Raw genomic sequence first — 26813 nt, 5'->3', positions numbered from 1 at the left:
GGGCAGCAGAGCTGTGTTTTTCTGGAGGCTCTAGGGGAGAATCCATTTCTTTGCCATTACCAGCTATTATAGGCTGCCCACATTCCTTGGCTTGCGGACAATATCACTCTGACTTCTGCTTCCACTGGGACATCTTTTCTGACTCTCCTGTTTCATAGGGAGCCTTATAATTGGGCCCATTTGGATAATCTTCCCATGTCAAGACCTTTAACCACATCTGCAAAGTCCATTTGGGGCCATGACTAGGTAGCAATATTCAGTTTTTGGTGATTAGGATGTGGCCATGTTGGGGGTGGTCATTATTCAGCCTACCACATGAGATCAGGGAGCCATGTAAGTGGCCAACAGTTTTTTAAATGCTGTTTTAAGAAGTGCATGCAATATTTCTGATTCTAATATGTAACGCTAATATGACGTAGTCACAGAAAAAGTTTGAATCCAAGACCATTTGTTTTATCAGTGACAGATTAATGTCTTATTCTCTTATAAAGAAATGTCTAAAGAATAGCCTTGATGAGAACCTGAAATTTTGACCCTTATTACTATAGGAAGACCAGACCTTTTATACAATATGAATGCAGCTGTTTCCTTCCCCATACCAGGGTTGAGTTTTACCATATAACTCTTAAAAGGATTTAGAATCAAAGGTTGTGTTGAAGAAAAGGCAGAAGGATTCATTATTAAAGACCTACAGTATCATAAGATGACCAAGTATATATAATATTCTTTCAAGGTTTTGAAAAACCCAGGAGTATAACAACTCACAATTGAGGGGTGAAGTCCAAACACTAAAGATATTCATATTTCTATTCACCTCCACCATGTACAGAGATTTAGAAGCTTTACAGCTTTTTTCATAGCAAAAGTTCTTGTTTAGATCCAGACTTTTTCTAGTTGAAGTATACAAGTTAATGTCTATATTAGGTATCTTGAATGTGGTCTGTTAGAGCTACAGTGTGAGGCAGACTAGTCATTTTGACATAATTACAGCCTAGTTAAGATGGGGCAGCCTCAGGAAGAAGATGGAGCAGCCTCAGGAGGAGGTAATAACTGAGCGCTGGGTAGTGGGAAAGCAGCTCTCCAGGCTCAGCTAAGAGGCTCGTCTCCAGCTGTGTAGTCTTAATGAGACCAGGAATGTTGTAATTGCACTTAATGAAGCTAGAATCTTTTATTATTCCTTTCCCTCCCCCAGAGGAGATTGCTGGCCTTTAATTGGAATGGGAGTACACGGGAGAATAAATCCCTTAAGTTCTCAGGGAAAGTTTTCTACTCACTGGAAAGACTAATTTGAATTAGGAAATATTACTTAAGTATGATACTAGATTACTTCCTTGGGAATACCTGGCTTCCCTTCCTCTGTAGAGAAGGGAAGTTATGCCAAGGATTAGGGGTGACTTCTTGCCCTCCTCATCTTGTATATATGAGTGGAGGGGGTAAAAGGCATTAAAGTCACCTAAATGCACCCCTAGAGATGGGCTGTCACCAAGCCCCATTAGCGATTGAATTCTCTTGCACTGCCAGTTTTGGGGATGGAGTTCAGAAAAAGCTGAGTGACAGGAAGCACTTAAGTCAGAAATATCCGTATTCATGTCCACACAGAACAAGGCCTGCCCAGAGGATTGTGGAAAGGTACTATATTCTCTAAAGAAGAATGATTGCAAGAAACAGTCCTTGAATTCCATCAAAATTTAATAAGAAAGAAGCAAGAGGCTTATGTTGACCACTTTGTTGGAATATCCAGTTAGTGGCTTAGCGTTATGGTTCTTTTCTTGTGCAGGTAGCTGACAAGGCTTAGAATTGCCACAATGCCTGCTAAGGCAACCACAGCAACCATAGTTTGAAAAGCAACATATCCAGCAGTCTCATGCCCTTTAGAGTCCACAGCGTCTGGAAAGGAAGCAGACATTCAAGTCTTAAGATCATTGAAACGAAGTGTCAGTTGAAGCTGAAGTTTTACACATTAAAGCTCCCCAGAGAAGGAAGTGAAATGAAGCTTCAAAGAGCTCATTTGGGAAGCTTGCAACAGGGTATAGTCTTATCCCTCAAGCCAACCTCCTCCTCTCCCTTCTCCACTCCCACAGCTGTTCCCACTTCCTACTTGCTTTCACTCAGATCAGATGGGCTGACACCTGGAAAGGACCTTACAGTCCCAGCTCATTGTTTAACATTCTGGCACTAACAGATATGATTAGTTGTCCCAAGTGCATGATTTCTTGCAGCTTATTAGCTAGGGATTTGAGAGCTTAATTTCAAGTTCTAGGCCTAAAATGAAGACTATCTGGGCTGAAGATATAAAATATTAACAGTAACATAATCCAGTAAAGACTTAAGTTTAATAGTAGCAAGCACATGTCTTCTGACCTATTAGTCCTATTTTTTTTTTTTTTTTTTTTTTAGAAACATAGTCTGAAGTTCTTGTATAGTAGGCTAAGATTTGAGGATTCTAATGTGGCATTAGTGACAAAACTGGAATCCTTTAGTTAGAGTGAGAGGTCTCTGTACAGATATAAGATGGCTTAAACAAGTAAAAAACGTTACAGAACAGTAGGTAGAGTATATGATTCCACTTGTGTTCAATGGGGATTTTTGGAAGGGCACACAAGAGACTTAACAGAACCTATTGCTGGGAAGAGACTCCTTCTCTTCTTGTCTAATCAGGAGCATGTGTTATCTATGCACAGTTAAATCTGACATAAAACCAAGAACTTGAGTCCAAGAAGTACCCAAGGCTTTAAATCCATACCTCTGAGTGAAGAGCTGTCTGACAACAGGAGGATGGGACCCGGGAGACTCACTATCATTTTCTCTTCCTCAGTGGCTCCTGTGGCTGGAAACAGTTTGACCTCTGGGATAATGAGTAGTGGTAAGAAGTGTGCTGAGGGATTACCTAGAGCAGCTCCCCATGGAGCCCCTGCTCTAGGTGGTTTTGCCTGCCTTCACAGGAGAGGGCATACACCTTACTGTAAAAGCAGAATGAACTATCAAAGAATATCAGAAGACAAAGTTCAGAGTCTACCTAGACTCAGGAAGAGTGACTCAGGAAGAGTAACTTTAAAGTCTACAGAAGATCAGGCTACAGCTCAGGTGCAAAAAAAACGTGTCCCTAGGACTGATGGAGAACCTGTCTATCTCAGACTCAGGTTTCTTGTGCTCTTGGGACTAGGTGAAGACCAAGGGCACTCGTTCTTAAATTCTGAAAGGTTGAGGCTTGCTGTAAACTCACATTAATGAGGACTTGAAATTTTTACCTCTCCTGCTTCTGGATGACACAAGGCAAGTCACAGAACACAGAGGGAAGTCAGGAGAGAGTTGATTGCAGATTGAGGCACTGCAGTGGAAGTAGACCTGGAGATGGAGCAAGAGTTGAGTAAAACTGATGCCTCACATTCGACCTGTCCCAGGTGACTTGTTAATCACTTACCAAGTGAGAGAACGCTTGGGCCTCTGACACAAAGGCAAAGGTCTTCACATCAAACCTCTGATAGTGATTAGGATAGGTCACAGAGGAGCCAACCGGATGGAAGGTGGTTCTGTGGTTGTCCAGGTTGTATTCACAGCTGGAAGGTACATTTCAGGGAGGGACATCAGCTGAATTCACCCCAGAGTCTAACTCAGCATTTGCTCAAATTCAGTCACACGTAACATCTTCTACCTGTACCTTTTTTTTTTTTTAAATATACCTCTGATTTGGCCTATCCAACAATATTCATGGAGTTATAAGTTGTTCATGCTAGTTTTTCTTCTACTATGTGTTAATACAATTTCAGTACCAATTTGTTTGCCAGATAAATTCATCAAGAATTATGTAACTCTTCAGATGACACTGGCTTAATTCTTATTAGTCTGAGTATCTTTTTTGTCCCAGGCAGTTAGTATATGTTGCTGAAAAAACAAGGTGGAGAACTCCTGCCATTTTATATCTTAGATGCTAGCAGAGTATAGTAGCTATAAATTAGTATGTTAGGTAGCATGTAAGTACTAACAAAAGAAGAGTTAGACCAGGGTAAGGGTGCAGGAGGGTCAGGGTAGGCTTCAAGGAGAAGTGGACACTCGAGCAAGCCTTTAATGGGGTGAAGGAATGAGCTGCATGAATGTGCGGGCTACCATGATCATGGATCAGGAGTGCACCTGGAGGATACAAGCTTAACAGATTACAATAGATTCAAAGAAAGATAAGGTGCAGTTCTATCTAGGTGCCAGCAGAGCCAAGAGGATAAACACCAACATACAAGTGGGTAGCCACAACTTCAGAGCACTGTGATATTCAGATCTAGAGTCAGATGGGCATTCATGTTCTACCATTTACTAAATATTACTTTGGCCTAGTTATTTAAGTAGCAAGTTTGGGTTTCTTTATGAAGTGAGGTGGCTAGTGTCTCTCAGAGTGATGAGGTTCAAGTAATGCATCTGGAGCACATAGCACCATGTTTCGCCTATGGTAGGTATTCAATAAATGGATAGGAACTAGAAATCTCTTCTCTCCAGATATTGGCATATTAAAGCCAGATTTCCTTGGGAAGGATCTTATACTTTTAGATTCAAGGGTAATAGGAAAGCATGAGTCACCTTATTTGACCAAGGACTGGTTGCTAAGAAACAAGAACAAAAATCAGGGCCTTTGACATAGTGCTCCTCTCAAGCCCAAGATCATTTTATTCTTTTTACTGGCAGTTTGATTAGCTGGGCTACCTTATATGGAGAATACATACCCATCCACGACAATATTCCACTGAGGGAGAGAGGCTGGGTCCATGGTGGATGTTGCCCAGCAGTCATCTAAGACCAGCTTGATGTTGGGGTCAGTCCTGTTTATGACTCTCACTTCTAGGTAAATCGGTTGGCGGAGGTATCTCACCACAGGGTACTCCTTCTCCCCATATGGTTGCAGGTAGGAGTTATCTGAAATGGAGGAGAAGCCCCTCTGGTACTCAAGTAGTTGATGGTCACAACAGAAGCTTAAGCATCGCTACTACTCTAGTCTGGTGGCATCAAAGTTCATTTTAGGGAAGAGTTCCCTGAAAGTATTTAAGCAGATTTTTTAGGTTATAATGTCTCACCTGGGTAGGTTTGCAGGGTCAAAGCAAGTGGACCCGGCTTCACTGAGGCCACTGGAGGAGGAAGGCTTTCAACACTGGTATTTATTAGCATGTTACTGCTGCTGTAATAGCACCTCACCGTCATTCTGTAAGAGTGGGTGGGTGGAGTTGTTAAGAATTTTAGATTAAAAAACGGGCTTGAGTTTAAGCTGGGGCTTAAAAAGTCAAATAGCAATTGCGTTCACACCTGAACTCACTATCTCTGGAAACTGTGCTTGGAGGAAGATCTGCCCAGAAAGCATGGATTTCATTTTCATAGATGACTTTGTCATTCTCGAACTTAGAGTAAGGTTAGAGAAAGTGGTTAATTAGTTATCTCAAAAGTAAGTCTTAACCTCTTGCTATGGGCCAGTACTAACCTTATGTCTTGTTCCACATCCATTCAGGGGTATGTGAAACTGCACCAGCTCCCGAGATGGAGCTTTAAAGATTGGCTGGCAGGATGAGTCTCCCACCCTGAGGGTATCCAAGTTGAGAGCCGGTTTTGTCTGATGGCTGTAGACCTCAATGTCCATAAACCCATCCTGAGTACATAGCTCCCCTGAAACTAGATAGTGGTGAGAGTTAAAAAAAAAAAAAAAAAAAAAAATCTGTCTGCCATGTGACTATTGTCATCTACCAATTTGAAGTGTGATGGAAGTTTGAAGTTTTATCAGGAGGCAACAGAATTTGTCTTAAGTCTTTGTTTGGGAAGATACCTTGATAAGCAGCTTGAGTTACGAGGGAAGACCCTTAAGGTGCCAAGACAAGAGTGAGGCTGCTGTGTATGAGCAGAAGGATTTTTCATCCAAAGGAAGAGGCAACAGGAGACGTGGGAAGAAGCACCAGGTGAGGTAAGAGACCCATGAGAAAAACCTGATGAGGCTTAAAGTGCCGTCCCTTGTGTCATAATGTCCCTCCTTTCAAGGCTCACAAATCTTGGTGGTTTAAGGGGAAGTTGAAGAAGCAACTAATTTGTCCTATTTGGCTTTGACCTGATACAGGTCAGCGAATAAAAGGAGCAAAGGGGCAGAAGCAATACTACACGAGAGGAAAGACCTACTTCCATATTCTTTGAGGGATTTTTCAGGAGTTTGGGGAAATACTTGTAGTCCCTGTAGTTTCAGGTTTGAAGCAATCTTATTTAGATGGTAGGCTTAGGCTCCTAACATGAAGTATATCCAGGTTACTTAAAAACATGAAACAGTTGTGAAACCTACCTGTATGTGTATCTTAGAAGTGTTATCTTTCTTAGATCCCTATCACAGCAGCTTAGACTGACATTTCTGGTCTGACCAGCCTTTCATTTCCTCAAAGTATAAACAATGCAGAGTCTGAACTTCTATACACTTTCCCACATGCAAGAGCTAAGAGAGAAAGAATGTAGGAAACCGTTTAAGAAAAATGGTCTTTACCGATGGAAACTGTTGACTCACAGAGACACTCTGGATAAATCACCATGGATACCATCTCCAGCTGAATGTAAAAGGTCAGCTTGAGTGACGATAAGTAGAACTGATAGGGTAGGCATTTTTCAGAGAACTGAAATGAAAGAATGTCATTTAGCAACCACAGCCTGTTGGGACCCAGAGCAGTCCAAGGAGGTAGGAAGGAAGTACACTGAAACCTTCAAGGCACACTCCAGACTTATTATGGTTTCCCTTTAAGCCAGAACAAGAGACCCTATCACTTCTCCAGATCAGGATCCTTCCCTAGGAAGGAAATTTATTTCTTTAAGCTCACGCCCTCCAGTACCCAGTACTGTATGCTCTTTGTACTAGACACTGGAATTTGATCTGTTAATTCAACCTCTAAAGAGCTGCCAATCCAGGAGTTATAAAATGTTATCGCAAAGTACACACCAACATAAAATTGTTCTTTGTTGTCCCTGGCAATTGCCTCAGTCAAGACTGGCCTCAGTGAGGACAGCTGGGGACACTTGTTTGGCTCAAGCTGTCCTGTTTTAATAGGGCATGAGAGGTTCATCATTAGGAGCTTGATGGCAGTTTGTACTATTCAGTGAACTAAGAAACTTAGGAAAACTTCCATTGCAGGAGGCTTGGTGTTTGAGAGTTACCTGAGAACTCACTTATGCAAGGTGTTCAAATGAGGCCTTCCAAATTTTGAATTTTTTACACCGGCAATTAGAATTTATGGACAAGTCAGCAGCTGTATCAGGGTAGCCTAAAACGCTATGCTTCAAGTCGGGCTTCCATAAAGCTCAGTGACTGACAATGGAACGTACTTTTGTTTGGAGGAGAGTTTTGCTGAAATGCAACCTCAAGCCATTTGTTGTTTCCACATCAACCCCACTGTTGTGCAGCTGGCTCACAGCAATGCTCCTATTTTCAAAGCTCACGGATTTTAACTTCCCAGGAAACTCTGGTATGGTGAGAGTCATGTGTGTGGCATTACAAGTCACAGGATCTAGAAGGAATGACAGTATGATCAGTTTTGATTAAGCCCCTAGAACAACGTCTTCCACAACTGGAGTTGTCCCTTCCTAGGCACTTACCTGACACACAAATGAGTCGTGATGATAAGACGATCGTCTGCCCAGGAGATACATGGGTAAGCTTCAGAGGCACCATGTAGAGGTGGCTGTTACCTTGCTGAGGAGAGGCATTTTCAAAGACATTGGTTTACCTGAATTACTTGAATTTCTAACCAATGCTGGAATAGTCAGGGCAAACATACTCAACTATTGGGCACTGTCTTGGCCCAAGTAGAGTTCAGGCATTTTGTCCCAATTGTTCTGCAGGTGCTCTAGTTTTAAGATCTTGTACTTCATAACATCTGGCAAAGTAGTGTCTACTGATATGACCTGTAGCTGATCATTTCTAAGCAGATATGAGCTCTTGTTTTATGACTATCTTATGGTATCAGCATTCAGAGAGAATGTTTAAGATTCAGCATATGCTCCGTGTATATAACAGGACTGTTAACATGGCTGACATTTGAGCACATAGGTGCCAAGACCTGTTCTAAGTGTTTTGGCACATTAACTGATTGAATGTAGTGTCATGATTGTTGGTCCCCAAAGTGCCGGTACCTACTGTAAACACAATACAGGGCAATGATAAAACAGAACACCTTAATTCGTAAAAGAATTTAGTAGTACCCTAGCTCCGTATTATGTAGTTAATTTAGATCTATGGAGGAAGAGGGAGAACAGATTGAAGTAAGGACCATATCTCTCTTGTTCACCATTGTATCTCACCATTTTATCTTTAGTACCTAGTACAGTGGTTGGCACATGGTAAGCATTAAGATACCTGTTGAATGAGTTGTATTCTCAATGGAGGACATGGTTGAGATCATGCTTGGATTTAGAAATAGTGGTTTGTGCCTGGATTGCGGTACAAAAAGATTCACACCTACCGAGTAGTGAGTCACTCCAGTGGCATGGAATGACACTTGGACGCTTATCTTCTGGTTGTCAATCAGGAGATTATATCCTTGTGTCATAGCCTCCTGAAGGGTCAGAGTTTGGGCTCTTTCACCATCACCAACTGCAAAGGTCCATCCCATCTGAGGTTTGGTATCCTAAAGTCAAAAGTTTCATTTAGAGGGCTGGTGCTCACCTTAACCCCAAGACTATTGTCTATTTCATATTTTAACCAGGATGGAAGTTATGTCACCTTTAATATAGAACTAAAGGTTACTTAGGCTTGTAATTTAAAAAATAACTTTCATACCGCACTTTCATCAGCCATGCCAGGAAAAAAGTGAAAGGTAAACTGGAAGAAAAAAAAGATGATGTGAGGCTTTGATTTGGAGATTTCTGAAATCATGTTACCTGAGAGTATGTGGAAAACACCCAGAGCAACTGCTGTGTGATTCTTACACCACAACGCCTAGTTGTGGGATGTAGTAGAAGCACAGGCAGTCATGAATCCTAGCAGTGCCCTTAGACATCATTTCCTCTTTGAGCTTTTGATACCAAAAGGCAATTGGAAGACCTAAGCTCCCTTTCAGTTGTAAGCTGAGTTACTAAGTCCTTAAATGTACAGCTTTTTACTGTGTGCATAGAAATCAAATACTCTGTCAAGCCATGCAGTTCCCTCACTGTTAATAAAGTATGATTATTTTTGTCCACTGTTGATGTTAGCTGTTAGACTATAAAGTCCACGAGTATGTGATTGGTCTGTTTTGCTCATTTGCTATATCCTAGTATCTGGCGTAGGGCCTGGCACATGATGAAGTATCCAGTTTGTCAAGCTACCAACTGAATCCTTTTTATTGCTAGACATGATGTGCTGAGTGCTGTATCTGCCTTCTCAGTCAATTCTTAAAGCCGTCCTATGAGGTATTGTTGTCCCCCACTTCAGACTTAGAAACAAAGTCTCAGTGTGGTTAAGAAATCAATCCAAAGCTACACAGCAAGTCAGCAGTAAAATACAGATTGCAGTCCTGATCTTGTTCTGAAGCCCAGCTCTGTCTAGACCACATTTCCCCCGCAGTAGCTGGGTGAGAAGCAGTCAGCCTGCTTCACTCACAGACATGAAATCCTTCAAGCAGACTGTGGATCCCAAATGCTGCTCATGGCTTTCTGCTTGCATAACTGGACAGCTGATGTCATACATGAAAGCCTCTTGTCTTAAAGCAGCATTGTCGTCCATGAGTTTGATGGTCATCTGATGCTGGCCAAGCTGTATGAAAAGGGCATAGTAAGGACAGAGTGCTAGTACCTCAGTGGGAAAGGGGATTCCAGAATACCATCTGACCCAGCTGATTGGTAAAACCCTTAACGTTGACAAAACCCCTAACGTTGGCAAAACCCTTAAATTATCAGTACCACGGGTTCTAGAAGGTCCCTCATTCCTGTACCAGGAGATTCTATAGCCTCTTTAGATATCCCAGGAAAGACTCATACATTGGCAGAGAATAATAGTTCCTTGAGTTTCAGGGCTCAGAGTCCAGTTTTTATTTTCTTTTTACATTCACCCTATATCTGAATATCAAGGTCCTGTTTGGTTTGGGGCCTGTACCAAGATATTCAAATACGCTTATTGAGCACCTATGTAGCAGCCATGGTGCTGGGTGCTGGACGGAGCCATCTTTGCCATTTCTCCTGGCCCAAGGAACTCACAGTCTAAAGCAGGAGTCAGCCAACAATTTTCTGTTAAGTGTTAGTAAATATATAGACTTGGTAGGCCACATACAAGTGCTAACATGTTTTAAAAACTCTTTAAAAAAACAGAAAACATTCTTAGCTTGAGGACCATCACACACACAGATCATGGGCTGGATGTGGCCACCCACAGGTGATACTCTGTAGGCCTCTGGTCTAAAGGAATGCAACCCTAAGCTCCCTAAAGTTGGGAAAGGCCATTTCAGAAGGGTAAGTGTTAATTACTGGAGATCTTCACTATAGAATCAGATGAAGTAGACGGTTAAACTTGCAGACTTCTAGGATGCACCCCAGACCTATTAAGTCATGAACTAACTGAACTAATTCTGTACTTTCCAAGTTCCCTGAGTGATTGTTTGCACACTAAAACTTGGAAACGACTTAGGTTGCTTTTACTGCTCCTAATAACCCTGATTGGGCAGTACTATTGCTTAACAGTAGAAAATCCTATTGTTCAGCTTCTGCTGGCCTTCCAACACATGTTTTTACAGCCTAGAGGTGCCAGCACTCTATTTGCCAGCCCCAAAACAGCCTCCCCTTTTCCATGGGGGTTACAGATCAAAATAGCTCATGTTTGATCATTTGTTGTGTCTAGATGCTATGCCACGTCCTTCATCTGTATTACGTCATTCATCTTTAGACACCTTATGGAGAGATATCATAATCCATTTTCCAGTGGGCAAGTAGAGGCTTAGAAAGATGAGCTAACTTACCCCAAATCACATCTAGATAGTGGCAGAGCCAGAAATCAAGCCCAAATCCTCAACTCCAGGGTCTCTCAACCTCAGCGTTGGCATTTGGGTTCAGGAACATGTCCGTTACTGAGGGCTCCTCTGGGCAGTGAAGGCTATTTAGCAGTATCCTTGGCTTGTACCCACTAGACGGCCAGTAGCTGCCCTTTCCCGCCCCACCCCTCAACCACCTGTGATAACCAGAACGGTCTCCAAACATTGCAGGATGTTCTCTGGGATGACAAAAGAAATCACCCTGATTGAGAACTACTGCTCTACTCCAAAGCCTTAACTCCTAGGTTACTACTTCCCAAATCACTCCTCAAACAATTACTTACTACTCTTTTGGTACAGGTTTCATATGGGGCCTTCAGGGTGAGCTTTTCTGGGTCCAGAACATAAGTGCAGTTCAGCATTTCAAGACCAAGGGGATCTACAGAAGCAAGAGCAATTTAGACAGGAGATGGCCAAGAAGTACATTTCAGTGACGTTGAGTCAACCAGAGGTACGTAGCCAAGACTGCCAATCCATTTCTAAGGTACTTCAATCACTTCACCTTTCATTTTCCCACCTGAGTGATATAACCCAAGCTCTGGGAAATGCTGTGATTTGAAGATAGATGTTTGCTAGGGGATTCTGAGATAAGACAGATTTCCAAAGAGAGACAGGGTCTTCCACTCTCAGAGGCATCATGCAATCAGGGCCCCTGTGTCATCATGGGTTTTGGGTGCCAGTTGCTCCAGGGTTTGTGTGCTCTGCTCACCAGAAAATGGAGATGGCCTTGAGCCGAGGGCTTCTATTAAGTAAGACTAAGATGAGATCATACACATTACTTACCCACCACAGATGCGTGCTGTATCTTGTTGGCAAGAATGCTTTGAAACGCCACTATCATTCTATTTTCATAGCAAGTGACAGTCCCTGAAGAGCAAAGGAAACACATGGGGCATCTTTGAACACAAGAGGCATGATTCCTACAGAAGTGTATTGAGGGAACTCTCCTCTCCAACAGACAACAGGGAAGATGCCAGTTGGGAGAGGCAAAGCTTGCCTACCACCCTTGAGGAAATTACAGATTGGTGGGCAAGATATAACTACAATGCAAGATACCAAAAACTGTAGGGAAGCTATCAATTAGGTGCCTAGGGCTTTCTGAAGTACTCCAGGATAAGCCTGGATTCGGGTTAACACGCAAGCATGCAGGAACCAGGCTGGAACCCTGATGGAGATGGGGATGGTAGGTCTGTGAAGAACTGGAGAAAAGTTTTGTCTAAGATTTTTCAATCTGAAGTTTAAAAAATGCCCTAAGGAAGCCCAAGGACACACTTTTTAAAGACTAACCAATCTGCCTATAACCTGACACTGTGCATCCTCTGGCTTAGATGAAAATTTTGAAAAACTCATTACAAGTGGAACGGCTCTGATTTTGTCTGTTATGTTGACGCTTTCCTTAAGCGTGAGCATGTGTTTGAAGACGACTGCTCCCAAAGATGGGGGCTTAGTGTGTGGTGTGCTACTCTTTGGATGCCGTAAAGCTTGAGGCAGTGAGGGAATAGAAGGTAGTACAGGTGTTTTTGCACACTCCTCCATTTAGCTGGTAGAGCAAGCTCTAGGTAAGCAATGGAAAAACTGTAGTGACTCGATCAAGGTTATAAAGGGAATGAGTGGAGATTGTCTAACCTATGTTTGTGTTTCCTGGCCATCTAGGCACCCTAGGTGCAATCTGTTCGAGAGATGCTTAAGAGCACTTCCCTCACCCAAGAGGCCTACCTGGGAAGGCAGGATCCACCAACTGATGAACACGTGTTGAGTTCACCGAAGTCAAAAGGGCGAAGAATAGAGGAAATGACCTGTAGGTGCTGGAGGGCATGGGGGAGAGAGTTAAAGAGGGGCGAACTTCAGCAGACAAGGCCATTATGTCCTCTCCCTTCTGCCCCCAGTTACCTCCAGTCTGCACTGAACCAGCTTGAGGGTCTCCCACTGTCTCCTCTCTGCCTGCACGCCATGACCGTAGACACCACCAAATCAGCCAGGCAGAGCGGTGTGCTGCTCTGTGCTTTTATAGCAGGAAGCAGGCCATGATCCCGCCCTCTCCCCACTGGAGACACCTGAATCTTCTCCAGCCCTCCCAGCTGAGAGGAGGGGACTTGGGAAGGGAGAGCCTTCCTGGAAGGCCTGAAATAAGCAGAGTTCTGTGCTTTCTGACACTTGCCTTGCTGTTCCACCAGCTGCTCTGCGGGCCAGCCATGAAACCAGAGTTCCCTGAAACTGGCTCCAGGTGAATGAATTGCTGCTTTTTTTCTGTAACACTGGGAAAAATTAGGGTCTTTTGGACAAAATCTTTACAGCTCAAATGCACAGTGAAAGAATGTGGTGGGATTTTTTTTGAGGAAAGAACGTCTCTTATTCATGCTATCTTTAAGTAAACCTTTCCTTTAAGTTACTCCTGGTCTCCTGGCTACTGTGGACACCATCCTGGCAATGTGCATGAAGAAGTACCTTTGAAAAAAATGGATGAAGCATTATTTTCCCCCAAGTATAGATTTTAAGCTTACTTCAAAAAATGTCGACAATTACAGAAGGATATGGAGGAAACGGAAAAAGTCATCCACATTTTACCACTGCTAATACTTAGGTATGTAACTCTATGGTCTTTTTCTACAAACACCACACACACTTAAAAACAACCTGAGATTGAAGTATAAATTATGTTTGTAACCTGCTTTTACTACTTTATATGTCATGTACATTTTCCATATCAAACATAAAGATCTCCATTACCATTTGTAGGGTGGCATAGTATTCAATGTCTAGATAAATCAGTGTTTAACTGTTCCCTAATGATGGACATTAATATAGCTTCCTATTTATCATCATTATAAACAATAATCTGATGGACATTCTTGTACATTTCCCTGGTTAACTCTCAGGATAAATTTCTGGAGGTAGAAATTCTGGGTCAAAGGGAATAGTGATCTAAATAAGAATGTCACTGTGTAGCAATCGGGAGTTTACAGGTGGAGAAACTGAGGAAAAGCAATTTGCCCAAGCTGGGTGTCAGGGCCAGGGCCAGACTGAGAGACCTAGATGTCTGCAGTCCATGTTCCATAACAGGTGATAATGCTCAAATTCTGTGCAAGTAGTGGGGTGGCGCTTGAAATATTTATTTATGTGTTGTTTTTTATGTCTTTACGATATAACTTGAGGAGTAATCTTCATTCCCTGTCATAGGTGTCTGAAATATGGTTGGTTAGAGTAGTGGTTTCCCCAGCTTCCTTGATCAAAACGATCACACGGGGCTCTTGTTAACATCACAGATTCCTGGGGCCCACCCAAAAGCTGCTGAATCAGACTCTTTAGGGGAGGGGCCTGGGGTACTGTATGTTTAACAAGCCAGGTGAGTCTTATGATCAGGAAAATTTGGGAAGTATCTGGAGGGAGGCAGGCAAGAAACTGAATGATTGCCAGTGATTAACTAACTTCTTTATGGGAATCAGTTGATTATATACTAGTGGAATGGGGGAGAGGGAGCAAAATCCAGGATAAGCAGGATTTTGAGGATAGAGATGGTGAAAGGATTTAGATTCTGAGCAGAAGCATGATAGCAATAGTTTTCTGAAAAGTGGGACCTTTTCTACAACTGTGAAGGTAATTTGCTACCACGATGGTTAAGGCTATGATAAGAAGACCATTGGAGAGATTAGAAGACCATTCCAGCCATTAGAGGATGGAATGCAGGAGCAAGATTCAGAGAGACCTATTAAGAAGGTGGTCAGAGAGGTAATAGATTAACGTGTTGCTCCTGCTTCCCAGGCCCCACCCACAGGCTTGCTTCCCCCAGTACTGTACCTTTTTTCCAGAGTGTGGGGTCTTGCCTTGGAAAAGGCAGCTCTGGTCAGAGCCCTAAACTGGGGGCTCTGGGAGACTAAGGGGCAGCACAAAGGCCCTGAGCAGGAGGCATGGAGAGAAGGAGGACCACTGTGAGAGCCAGTGAGGGTGGTGAGTGCACCAGAGATTAATTTCACTTGCCTTGCCTGACCCAACCAATGCTGTGCTTGGGACAGTCACTGAACAACTAGCTCCAGGCCCCTAAGAATCAATTCTGCATAAGGGCACAAGGATACAAATGTGTTCAGTGTAGCCAACTTTGAGAATGAGGAAGACATGGCTGTCTACAATAAGAAGGTGTCTCATATCACTAGTTAGGAAAACTAAAACCTTTACAAAAATAATAGATCCTTAATATTTTACTAAATAAACCGTAGGATCTCTTTCAGATGTATTTCTGTTTTCCACATTCTTTTCAATGAGACTTTTTAACTGTGTTTATAACTACAATGTGTTACCTCTCCTCTTCTGTGAATACCTGGTCTCTGCTTGACGTATGAGGCCTCTTCTCACCTGTTGCTAATCACCAGGCATTTCTTGAAGAGAGTTTTAGGTTTTAATGCATAACAACAATGCATATTTTTGCCTCCTTTGGGCAGGTGCCCTCCTCACTTTCTGAAATGCAGTTCTTTCAAACAATAGTTCATAATTCTTAATTTCCAATCCCGTTGCCTTACTTTCCACAACAACTGTAAAAGTATTAATTGAAGATGACCTAACTGTTACCAGCAGGAGATGGTTAGCTAAACTCTGGAATACTGTTCAGATACTAAAATAAATCTATGGATTCAACTGGATCTATAAATGCTGATATTAAAGACATCCACAATGAATTGGAGTATTCGAGCTGTATGATCATTATGTTGTCATATTTTACTTAGAAAAAGAAAAATGAGAAACGTGTGTATTTTCTATCCATTTATGTGTCCATGTGTGGGTATAGAAATGTGTGTTTGCATTTATATGCCGGGGAGCCAACACGTTACCTGAGGGAGGAGACAGTGCAGGCATCCAGACAGTCCACACCAATCCAGCTGTGCTGGACATTCACAACTGTCGTCTGTTCTGATTTGTTTGTGCTCTTGCTGTACTGGTTATAAATATATGTGATGCATCATTCCCAGAATAGGAATAGGGAGATGAGAGACTCATACTTTTTTTTTTTTGGCATCTTTATTGGAGTATAATTGCTTTATAATGGTGTGTTAGTTTCTGCTGTATAACAGAATGAATCAGCTATACATATACATATATCCCCATATCCTCTCCGTCTTGCGTCTCCCTCCCACCCTCCCTATCCCACCCCTCTAGTTGGTCACAAAGCACTTAGCTGATCTCCCTGTGCTATGTGGCTGCTTCCCACTAGCTACTTTACATTTGGTATCATACTTTTTTTTAAACTTCATTCACTTCTGTATTGATTGAGTTATCCTGGTGATAAATAACCAATTAAAGTAATTTAAAAGTGATAACAGTAAACCTGATTTGTATATAAGTGATCTATAGAAGCTATAGAATGAAAGGCCGATGAGTTCAAGCTTCATGGTATAAAGGTAAATTGCCCAAGTGAGTAGATTTGGTTCATGAGTCTTTCAAAGTCCAACTCCCGAATATAAAATAAGGAAATTAAGAGGTTCTGTGACCTGCCCAAGGTCATTACAGAAAGTTAGTGGCAGAGCTCCAGGGAGAAACCAGATCTTCTGATATCTACTCCCAGGCTCATTCTAATTCATTATGATTTTCTGTGTGTGTGTGCTTGTGTGTGTATGAGGGGGTGTTTTAAAACTCAGTGCTTCTCTTGCAGTTCGCTTAGCTTTAAAAGTACAAGATGGCATTAATTAGAATTTAGCAGTATTAGATAAATAAGAAATACAGAATTTTCTATCAGGCTAACATAGCTTAAAATAGCTTTCAAATATGAAATATAATGTAACTTGGAAAAATAAGATAGACTATGTTAATAAGAATGTTCTTGAGCATCATATAGTAGTTCCTTTAACTATACAATGTAACTATACAAAGTTAATGTCATTTTCCACCTTTGGATCTTTAGACAGATCAAAATTGAATGAGCCTTGTAACGGTGATGGATTCAGAAGGAAATAGGACAAGGGCATAAAAGGGTTCATTGATCTGTTAATGTAAAAATAGGGCAGCTTAGATAAATGAATGACAGAGAAGGCTCAGAAGTTCTAAATAAAAGCTCATTTACATACAAATATTAACACAGATTATAGGTAGTAGCTAGGGTAATGGTTACCATAGAGATAAAGAAAATGCAATACAGCGTAGTCCTTTTAGTTGATAGAATATGAAATGTTAAAGTTCTTAAGGTGATATGGTAGGTTAATTGTAAAGGTGCCAATCTTCCACCCCTCCCTGGACTCCCATCCTTGGCAGCATGGTTTGCAGTTAGCCTGGTCCTCCTACCCGCTGAATGTGACTGGCTTTGTAACTTGCTTTGGCCAACGAATGTGGTGGAAGTGATGGTATGCCAGTTCTGAAACTAGGTCTCTTGAGGCCTGTACACATATGCACTGTCTCTTAGCATTCGGCATTCACTGTGACAACAAACCCAGGGTATCCTGCCAGATGATAAACAATCACAAGGAGCAGAGACAGGTCATCTAGGCTGAGGCCATCCTAGAGCAACTGGTTCCCAGCTGACCTGCCAGTTGACTGCTGATGAATGAGTGAGCCAAGCCGAGGTCAGCTGAGCACAGAGGAGTTGACCAGTTGACTGTAGACTTGTGAGCTAAATCAATGCTTATTCTTTTAAGCCACTTAATTTTGGGTGTTTGTTAAGCAGCATGACTGTGGCAGTACTTGTCTGTGACTATTATTTAGAATTCCTGTTTCAAAATGAGCCCAATTTTACATTATGAAACTGTGGGTATTCTCCGAGGGAGCATTTACCGACCAACTATAAAACTGTGAAGCCTCAAAAGAAGCAACACACACATTTGTCCAAGTGCAGACAAAGACTGTCTTTAAGGGGTTTGCTTTCTGATGGGAGAGACCAAATGACTACTTATGTAACAAATAAAACCTAAGCATAAATAAGTAAACTTAAATACACACAGGTACATTCTTTTCTGTCTGGTATCCTTTTCTCTTCTTTTGGTAGGAACTCTCTTTCCCATTAGATATAGTCTTGGTGAGACTTTCTGTCAAGCTGTCTCCATCACCCTTTGGACAAATGGTAGGCACATGACTAAAGCTGATCAAACAAGATCTATGGAATTTCAGTCTTGATCAGGGTAACCCAGGTTGAAACTCAGCCCATTTCCTGAAGGGTTGTCTCTTATTCAAGTAGCTCCTAATTCTGTTAAATCTCCCTTCACTAAATCTCTGTAATCCACCCCTTTCCCTTTGGGTTTCCCTGCGGGTTTTATAAATCCATGCCTTTATAATTCACATTTCACACAGGGTACTGGGAAAGAGTAGGTGGTCCTCAGAAACGCTGTGATTTGATGAGTCCCTGCAGGAAAGAGGGAAGGGAATTTTTGTTCAGGTCCATTGTGTATAGGTCCTGTGCTGGACACCGATGTATAAACCTTCAAGGTAGGAATAAGGAAAGGAAATTAAGGCTCCTCACGGTGAATTTCCCCCAAGTTGATAGCTACTAAGTAGAAAGCTGTTATGGAATGAATTTGTCCTCCTCAAAATTTTTTTATATTTTATTGAAGTATAGTTGACTTAAATGTTGTGTTAATTTCTGCTGTACAGCAAAGTGATTCCGTTATACATAAGTATATACTTTTTCATATTCTTTTCCATTACTGTTTATCACAAGATATTGAATATAGTTCCCTGTGCTGTACAGTAGGACCTTGTTGTTTATCCATCCTATAAATACTAGTTTGCATCTGCTAAGTCCGAACTCCCAATCCTTCCCTCCCCAAACTGCCTTCCCCCTTGACAACCACATAGAGAAAGTCTGTTCTCTATGTCTGTGATTCTGCTTCTGTTTCATAGATATGTTTATTCGTGTCATTTTTAGATTCCACGTATAGGTGATATCATATGGAATTTGTCTTTCTCTTTTTGACTTACTTTATTTAGTATGATAATCTAATCTAGTCCATCCATGTTGCTGCAAATGGCATTATTTCATTCTTTTTTATGGCTGAGTAATATTCCATTGTATATATGTACCACACCTTTTTTTTTTAAAGTAAATTTATTTATTTGTTTATTTTTGGCTGCATTTGGTCTTCGTTGCTGCATGAGGGCTTTCTCTAATTGCAGCGAGCAGGGACTACTCTTTGTTGCGGTGTGTGGGCTTCTCGTTGCGGTGGCTTCTCCTGTTGTGGAGCATGGGCTCTAGGTGCGCAGGTGTCAGTAGTTGTGGCTTGCAGGCTCTAGAGCGCAGGCTCAGTAGTTGTGGTGCACAGGCTTAGTTGCTCTGCGGCATGTGGGATCATCCTGGACCGGGGCTTGAACCCATGTCCCTTACATTGGCAGGCGGATTCTTAATCACTGAGCCACCAGGGAAGTCCCTGTACTACATCTTCTTTATCCATTCCTCCGTTGATAGACATTTAGGTTGCTTCCATGTCTTGGCTATTGTAAATAGTGCTGCAGTGAACATTGGGGTGCATGTATCTTTTCGAATTATGGTTTTCTCTGGATGTATGCCCAGGAGTGGGATTTCCGGATCATATGTTCATCAGTGATATTGGCCTATAGTTTTCTTTTTTTTGCAGTATCTGTCTGGTTTTGGTTTCAGGATAATTATGGCCACATAGAATGAGTTTGGGAGTGTTCCTTCCGCTGCAATTTTTTTGAAACAGTTTCAAAAGAATAGGTGTTTTCTCTAAATGTTTGATAGAATTCGCCTGTGAAGCCATCTGGTCCTGGACTTTTGTTTGTTGGAAGTTTTTTAATCACCATTTCAATTTTAGTACTTGTGATTGGTCTGTTTATATTTTCTATTTCTTCCTGGTTCAGTCTTGGAAGATTGTACCTTTCTAAGAATGTGTCCATTTCTTCCAGGTTGTCCATTTTATTGGCATATAGTTGCTTGTAGTAGTCTTTTATGATTCTTTGTATTTCTGTGTCCATTGTAACTTCTCCTTTTTCACTTTTAATTTTATTAATTTGAGCCCTCTCCCTTTTTTTCTTGATGAGTCTGGCTAAAGGTTTATCAATTTTGTTTATCTTCTCAGAGAACCAGCTTTTAGTTTCGTTGATCTTTGCTATTGTTTTCTTTGTTTCTATTTCATTTATTTCTGCTCTGATCTTTATGATTTCTTTCCTTCTACTAACTTTGGGTTTGTTTTGTTTTTTTATAAAGTTATAAAAATTTATAAAATTCTACTAACTTTGTTCTTCTTTTTCTAGTTTCTTTAGGTGTAAGGTTAGTTTCTTTAGGTGTAAGGTTAGATTGTTTATTTGAGATTTTTCTTGTTTCTTGAGGTGGGATTGTATTGCTATATACTTCCTTCTTAGAACTGCTTTTGCTGCATCCCACAGGTTTTGGGTTGTCGTGTTTTCATTGTCAATTGTTTCTAGGTATTTTTTGATTTCCACTTTGATTTCTTCAGTGGTCCATTGGTTACTTAGTAGCATATTTATTTAGCCTCCATGTGTTTGTGTTTTTTACAGGTGTTTTTTTTTTCTGTAATTGATTTCTAATCTCATAGCGCTGTGGTCAGAAAAGATGCTTGGTACGATTTCAATTTTCTTAAATTTACCAAGGTTTTATTTATAACCTAAGATGTGATCTATCTTGGAGAATGTTCTGTGTGCACTTGAGAAGAAAGTGTATTCTGCTGCTTTTGGATGGAATGTCCTATAAATATCAATTAAGTCTATCTGATTTAAGGTGTCATTTAAGGCTTGTGTTTCCTTATTTATTTTCTGTCTGGATTATCTGTCCATTGGTGTAAGTGGGGTGTTAAAATCCTCCACTATAATTATGTTACTGTCGATTTCCCCTTTTATGGCTGTTAGCATTTGCCTCATGTATTGAGGTGCTCCTATGTTGGGTGCATATATATTTACAATTGTTATATCTTCTTCCTGGGTTTATCCCCTGATCATTATGTAGTGTCCTTCCTTGTCTCTTGTAACAGTCTTTATTTTAAAGTCTATTTTGTCTGATATGAATATTGCTACTCCAGCTTTCTTTTGATTTCCTTTTGCTGGGAATATCTTTTTCCATCCCCTCACTTTCAGTCTGTATGTGTCCCTAAGTCTGAAGTGGGTCTCTTGTAGACAGCATACATACAGGTCTTGTTTTTGTATCCATTCAGCCAGTCTGTATTTTTTGGCTGGAGCATTTAATCCATTTACATCAAGATGGCGGAGTAGAAGGATTTGGATCTCACCTCCTCCCACAAATACATCTACAAATGGAACAGTTCTCACAGAACACCTGCTGAACACTAGCAGAAGACCTCAAAAACCTGAAAGGACAAGAAAGATCTCCATGTAACCAGGTAGGATGAGAGGAAAAAAAAAAAAGAGGAAGTGGGATGGGACCCGTGGCCTTGGGAGGGAGCTGAAAAAGAGGAAACGTTCCCGCACACTGTAGGGAGCTGCCTCACTGGCAGGGAGACCAGCTGTGACAGAAAGTGAGCTTCAGAGGCTCAGAGGAGAGCACCACAACTGGTTGGTGGCAGGCAGAACAGAGAGAGACTTACACAGACATTTGTGCCACCACCCTGCTCATCGTGGCCTGAGACATGAGTCTGCTGTTATGGGTGGGGCTGGGAGCCAAAACTCGGCGTTTAGAGGACAGACCCCGGGAGAGGAGTGCTGTTGGCTGCATGGAGACAGCTTGAAGGAGCTGGAGCGTGCTACAGCCGCAACGGGGATTGTTTGTGAAAGAAACCCAGGCCACCACAGAAGTGAAACGCCATTGTTAAGTGGCCCACAAAGGGAGGGGTGGTGCTGCCTTGGTAGCTTTTTTCTCCACGCACCACTCCCTGCCTACAGGGGCTCAGGGAGAGCGCATCCCAGCCGCCAGCTCAGCAGGCTTCTGTGCCCCAGCTGCCACCTCGGGGCCTCCCACCTCGGTGGCCTCCCATGCCCCAGCCGCTGCCCCGGTAGGCTCTGGGAGCAGATGCCACCAGGTTGCCCACACGCAGAGACAGGGCTGAAACCACAGCTGAGTCCCAGGGCCTGGGCAGCTTAGGCAGCAAGGCTGAATGAAATCTCTCCCCCTGGCTGCACAAGCCACGGATTTACACCTCCACTGCCGGCTTTGTAAATTCAGCGTCTGCAAGACATCTGAGTGGACAACGGGTGCTCCTGTGGCTGGGATGGTTCTGGCTTAGCAGCTGCGGGCTTTGTGGGCACCTGCACATGGGGCCTGGGCTGGGCCAGGGTATGAGCTGGCTCCGTAGCACTCATAGCGGGTCCAGGGGCATGCCTACTGCAGTCCTCGGGCCTGATTTCAGTGGATCTGCACTGGTTGCCTTGTAAAAACAATACCTGATAGATACCAGGGCCAATTGCTGGCGCTCCCAAGGTTGAGACCTGGCCAAGGCAGTGCCAACGACAGTGTACTTTGTGAGCCTACACAACGGGTGACAGGTGACACAACAGAGCACATTCACTGGTCAACATCTATGGTGGAGGAATACTCAGTGGCTCCTCTCCCAATGGGAGAGCTCCAGTCCCACCTACCTCACACGACAGCTCGGAAACATGGCTCAGAAATGGATCTGGGGGCCTCTATCCCAATAGCTAGGGAAGAGACCTGGCCCATGACAACCACACAGCAAAGAGGAGGCCCCGCTCAATGTCCAGTGCAGGCTCTGGTCACCGCAACACTAGTCACACCTCCTATCAAGGGGATAATGGCCAGCATACACCGAGAAAAGAGGTGGCAGCCAGCCACACTAAAAACAGCCCTCGCACCAAAAAATATTAAATCCACGCAGGCTACACAAGGATACTCCCACATAAAAATAGCCCTCCAAGACCACAGTATATAATTGTTTCTCCTAAACTTATGGAGCAAGAGACATAAGTAAAATGAAGAAGCAGAGGAACCACTCCTAATGAAAAGATCAAGAGAATTTCCCTGAAAGAACAATGTAATAGACCTCTTCAGTCTAATAGACACTGACTTTGAAAAAAGAGATAATGAAAATACTGAAGGAATTGCAAATGACTATTGATAGAAATGCTGATTGCTATAAAAAGGAACTAGAAACTATAAAAAGAAACCAAGAAAAATTAGGGAACTTATTTGCCGATATGAAAGCTGAGCTAAAGGCAATGAATAGCAGAATGAAAAATGCAGAAGAATGGATAAATGATCTGAAAGATAGAATAATGGAAATCACCCGATCAGAACAGCAGATAGAAAGCCAAATGAAAGCAATATAGGAGACCTATGGAATAACATAAAGCGTGCCAATCTATACATAATAGGGATCCCAGAAGGAGAAGAAAGAGAAAAGGGATTGAAAATGTATTTGAAGAAATTATGACTGATAACTTCCCAAACCTAACAAAGGAAACAGATATCCAGGTACGGGAAGCATAGAGGGTTAATATACTTGAATAACAGGGTAACCACAAATCAAAAACATACAGTAGATTCACAAAAACCAAAAAGAAGAGAACATAAGCATAATACAAAAGAAAATCATCAAACCAAAAAAGGGAAAAGAAAAGGGATAAAGAAGAAATATAAAGTCAATAGGAAAACAACATTTAAAATGGCAATAAATATATATCTATCAATGATTACCTTAAATATTAATGGACTAAGTGCTCCAATCAAAAGACAGAGTGGCATATTGGATAAAAAGCAAGAGCTTATAATATGCTGTTACAAGACACCCACTTTAGAGCAAAGGACACGCATCAATTGAAAGTAAGGAGGTGGAAAAAGATATTTCATGCAAATGGAAATGACAAGAAAGTGGGAGTTGCAATACCCCTCAAAATTAATGTTGAAAAAAAAAAAGAAAAAAAAATTAATGTTGAAGCCTCCCCCTCAAAAACCAAGGTACCTCAGAATGTGATTGTGTTTGGAGCTAGGGTCTTTACAGAGGTGATTAACTTAAAATGAGGTTATTAGGGTAGGCCCTAATGCAATATGACTGGTGTCCTTATAAGAAGAAGGAATTTGGGCATAGGCATATACAGAGGGAAGACAATGTGAAGACACAGGGAGAAGATGGCCTTTTACAAGTCAAGGACAGAGGCCTGGAACCAATCTTCCCCTCATCACCCTCAGAAGAAACCAATTCTGCCAAAACTTGGATCTCAGACTTCTAGCTTGCAGAACTCTAAGCAAAAAAAAAATCTGATGTTTAAGCCACCCACTTTGAGGTACTATTTATGGCAGCCTTAGAAAACCAATATAAACTCCCAGATTGAAATACAGCTCTGTGTGACTATAAAATATATACTCTTTTTTACTGTGTTGTAAGGTATAGGATGATAAAACCCCCAGGACCAAGTTGTTGTCCTTATTATCAAAAAGAAAAATGCAGAGGAAAGAGAAGAATGTTTAAGAAAATGCAGGGTCTAGTGTCTAACGTAAGAATCTGTGTTCTTAACCATACTGTACTCTGGCTTTATTTCAGTGCAGTGCTTGACATTCACATTTTCCTGTCTTCTCAGTCCAACTATCAGCTTTGAGAAAGTTGAATGGTTTTGATGGTATTTGATAATCTGCTTAACAGTGCTATACCACACCTCCCTTGTGGTAAATTCTGCCATCTTGAAACAAAATGGCCACTGATGTAGGTTTCCCAGTGATCATTGTTCCTGAAGTTTTTATAGGACTTAAACTTTGTGTGAGGATTTAGGTCATATGATTATGTTGATTGAGGTCTTCAATCCATAAAACCACAATTAATTAGGAAGGGGAAAAGACATAAGATAAAAGGAAATTTGTCCAGCTAACAAAGTCAGTTAATTCAAGCGTGGAATTTAAATTCATAGCCCCTGCTTAGACTATCTAATATTCACATTTTAAAGAATTTGTTTTTGGAAACCTTTATAAAACTCTCCACTGTTAAAACGTACTGCCATCTGGGGCTTAGCATTTATAAAATGTGCAGTTAACAGATGCCAAGAGATTCCTCATGCAAACCAGATGGTATAATAACAGCTCCATTTTTCTGGCAGAAAAAAATAGGACTTTGAGTGTCTTGAAACTTATGTGAATAAATTAAGCCCAATCAATACCTCAGGGACATTACAATTTCAATACTCAACTTATCCACCTAAATATTTTCATAAATGTTTTCATTTGGAGAAGAAAAAACAAAAGGGAAGACAATGGTTCTTTTGATTGCTTCATGCTTGTGTTTAAACAATGCTTCTAAGGAAAACAACACCAATGATCTTCACTGTGGGAAAGAAAGTCTCTGTATTTTAAGAGTTATATATGAGTTTAAATGACAAGCAGGATTGTTGAAATCTCTTTTGAATAGAAAAAGTCCACATCAGATAGGTTGAACAGTTTTATTACAGTGATAAAGAGGAAAAAGTACACATGTAAGTGACATTTCTTAATAATCCATATGAAAATGTCTTTACCTCAACAGATACATTTCTCATAAACCCATTCAGCACATGCGGTAGTGTGTTAACGATGCTTGGTTCTGCTCTTGCCTGATTCCTCTAAGTTTTCTGGGTAACAACAGGGCTTTTGTAATCCCTTTATTTTCATTTACTTTCTGCTATTGTTTTTATTTTCAATAGAATTCATAATAAGAGGCTCATTAGATGAAGTAATCTTGTTAAAAGCAAATGTTCTGCTTGGATATTTTCTTTTTCCTTATTACATAAAAATGTGCTTCCCTACCATACAAGTGAATTTCCTCTGTAATTAGATGTGAGTAGCTTTGAGGAACAAATAATGTCTGCTTTTGAAAGCCAGACCTCTTGCGGTGCAGGGGGCAATCCCGTTAATAAAAATATAGGTTGCACAAGCTGTTGAATTTCTTTCCCAAATAGCAGTGAATGGTTTTTCAGAACAAGGGAGAAGTTTGTTTTCCACTTTGCTGGCATTGGTTTTTCGTGGGGTAGACTGGAATTATCAACAACCACTAGTCTTTGTCCCTTCTTTTCCTCTCCCGAAGCAAGGGAACATACAGGATTCTGTTTTATAGATAGGTCAAAGCCCTGGATAAATCCTCCATCCAAGGACTACTTGGCCAGGATTGCATTCATGGTATATGGGACTCCTGTTCAGACCACTCAGCTATCAGGTAGCTGCTATTAAAGCAGGAGAGGTCACAGAATTATAGACACAACAATGAAGAGTTGAAAATGGCATTGCTCTATGGGAAAGAGGAGACCCACTGGTGAGAGAATCTCTCCAAATGCTGCCCCTGGAAGCTCGTTAACCCCATTTTCCTATGAGTCTTTGGCAAAAAGAAGTGGTGTCTAGGCAGAAGGGGTCTCAGAATTACATTCTTGGGGATCCTGGTAATAGGCTGAGTTTCTAGAGTTTTAGAAAAACAAAGGAGGAAATAGAGTCTACCCCTCTGAACCTAAGTAGCAACCAGAACAACACAGAAGACACTTGCAGGATGTTTCTCTAAAGTTATACTAATATTGCAGGAGTGTAGTGAGTTGAGGGCAGCAGGGTTGATTCCAATAGGATGGTTGATGAGGGCCTTAACTTGCTAGCTAATAGAACAATACAAGGGAGGGTCATCACCGCTTAAATCTAATCCTCAAAATCTCTGTGTATATGGCAGGTCTTCTCTGACCTTCCAAGCGTCCAGCAGCATACTTTTGGAACAGACTCAAATACTTATTTCCATAAGAAAAAAAGAGTCAAAAGTCACAATTGCCCCACAATTATCCAACCCCTCATAAGGAATTCGTGTCTACATTATACGTAAATCTGTGTTAGTTATTTTCATTAATCTTGGCCCTTACCATCTTCTACCAGTTTTTCTTTCTTTGGGCTTTGGGGAATAAGGAAGTAGACCAATTATTGAGCTATAGCGCTCTCTCCCTGTCCCCTAAGCCACAATCACACTACTTCCAGTT

The 26813-nt window shown here is 41.5% G+C and overlaps 1 protein-coding gene across 1 annotated transcript; it reads right to left on the bottom strand.

Moving 5' to 3' along the window:
- Positions 1 to 1741: 1741 nt before the first annotated feature.
- ZP2 (zona pellucida glycoprotein 2) lies at positions 1742 to 12946 on the bottom strand. The gene is made up of 18 exons (XM_065893196.1): positions 12885 to 12946; positions 12711 to 12799; positions 11778 to 11861; positions 11279 to 11373; positions 9575 to 9727; positions 8774 to 8815; positions 8457 to 8621; positions 7591 to 7687; positions 7321 to 7502; positions 6491 to 6617; positions 5456 to 5643; positions 5284 to 5375; positions 5058 to 5182; positions 4710 to 4899; positions 3422 to 3557; positions 3249 to 3345; positions 2744 to 2845; positions 1742 to 1887 (listed from the first exon to the last, which is right to left on the bottom strand). The coding sequence occupies exons 1-18, from the start codon at positions 12944 to 12946 to the stop codon at positions 1742 to 1744; spliced, it is 2172 nt and encodes a 723-aa protein (XP_065749268.1).
- Positions 12947 to 26813: the final 13867 nt, after the last annotated feature.

The sequence above is a fragment of the Phocoena phocoena genome, chromosome 15 (assembly GCF_963924675.1).
Source record: "Phocoena phocoena chromosome 15, mPhoPho1.1, whole genome shotgun sequence".
In the NCBI taxonomy this organism is placed as follows: domain Eukaryota; kingdom Metazoa; phylum Chordata; class Mammalia; order Artiodactyla; family Phocoenidae; genus Phocoena; species Phocoena phocoena.
Note: the sequence above shows the minus strand (reverse complement) of the source record. Positions and strands in the feature narration are given on the sequence as shown.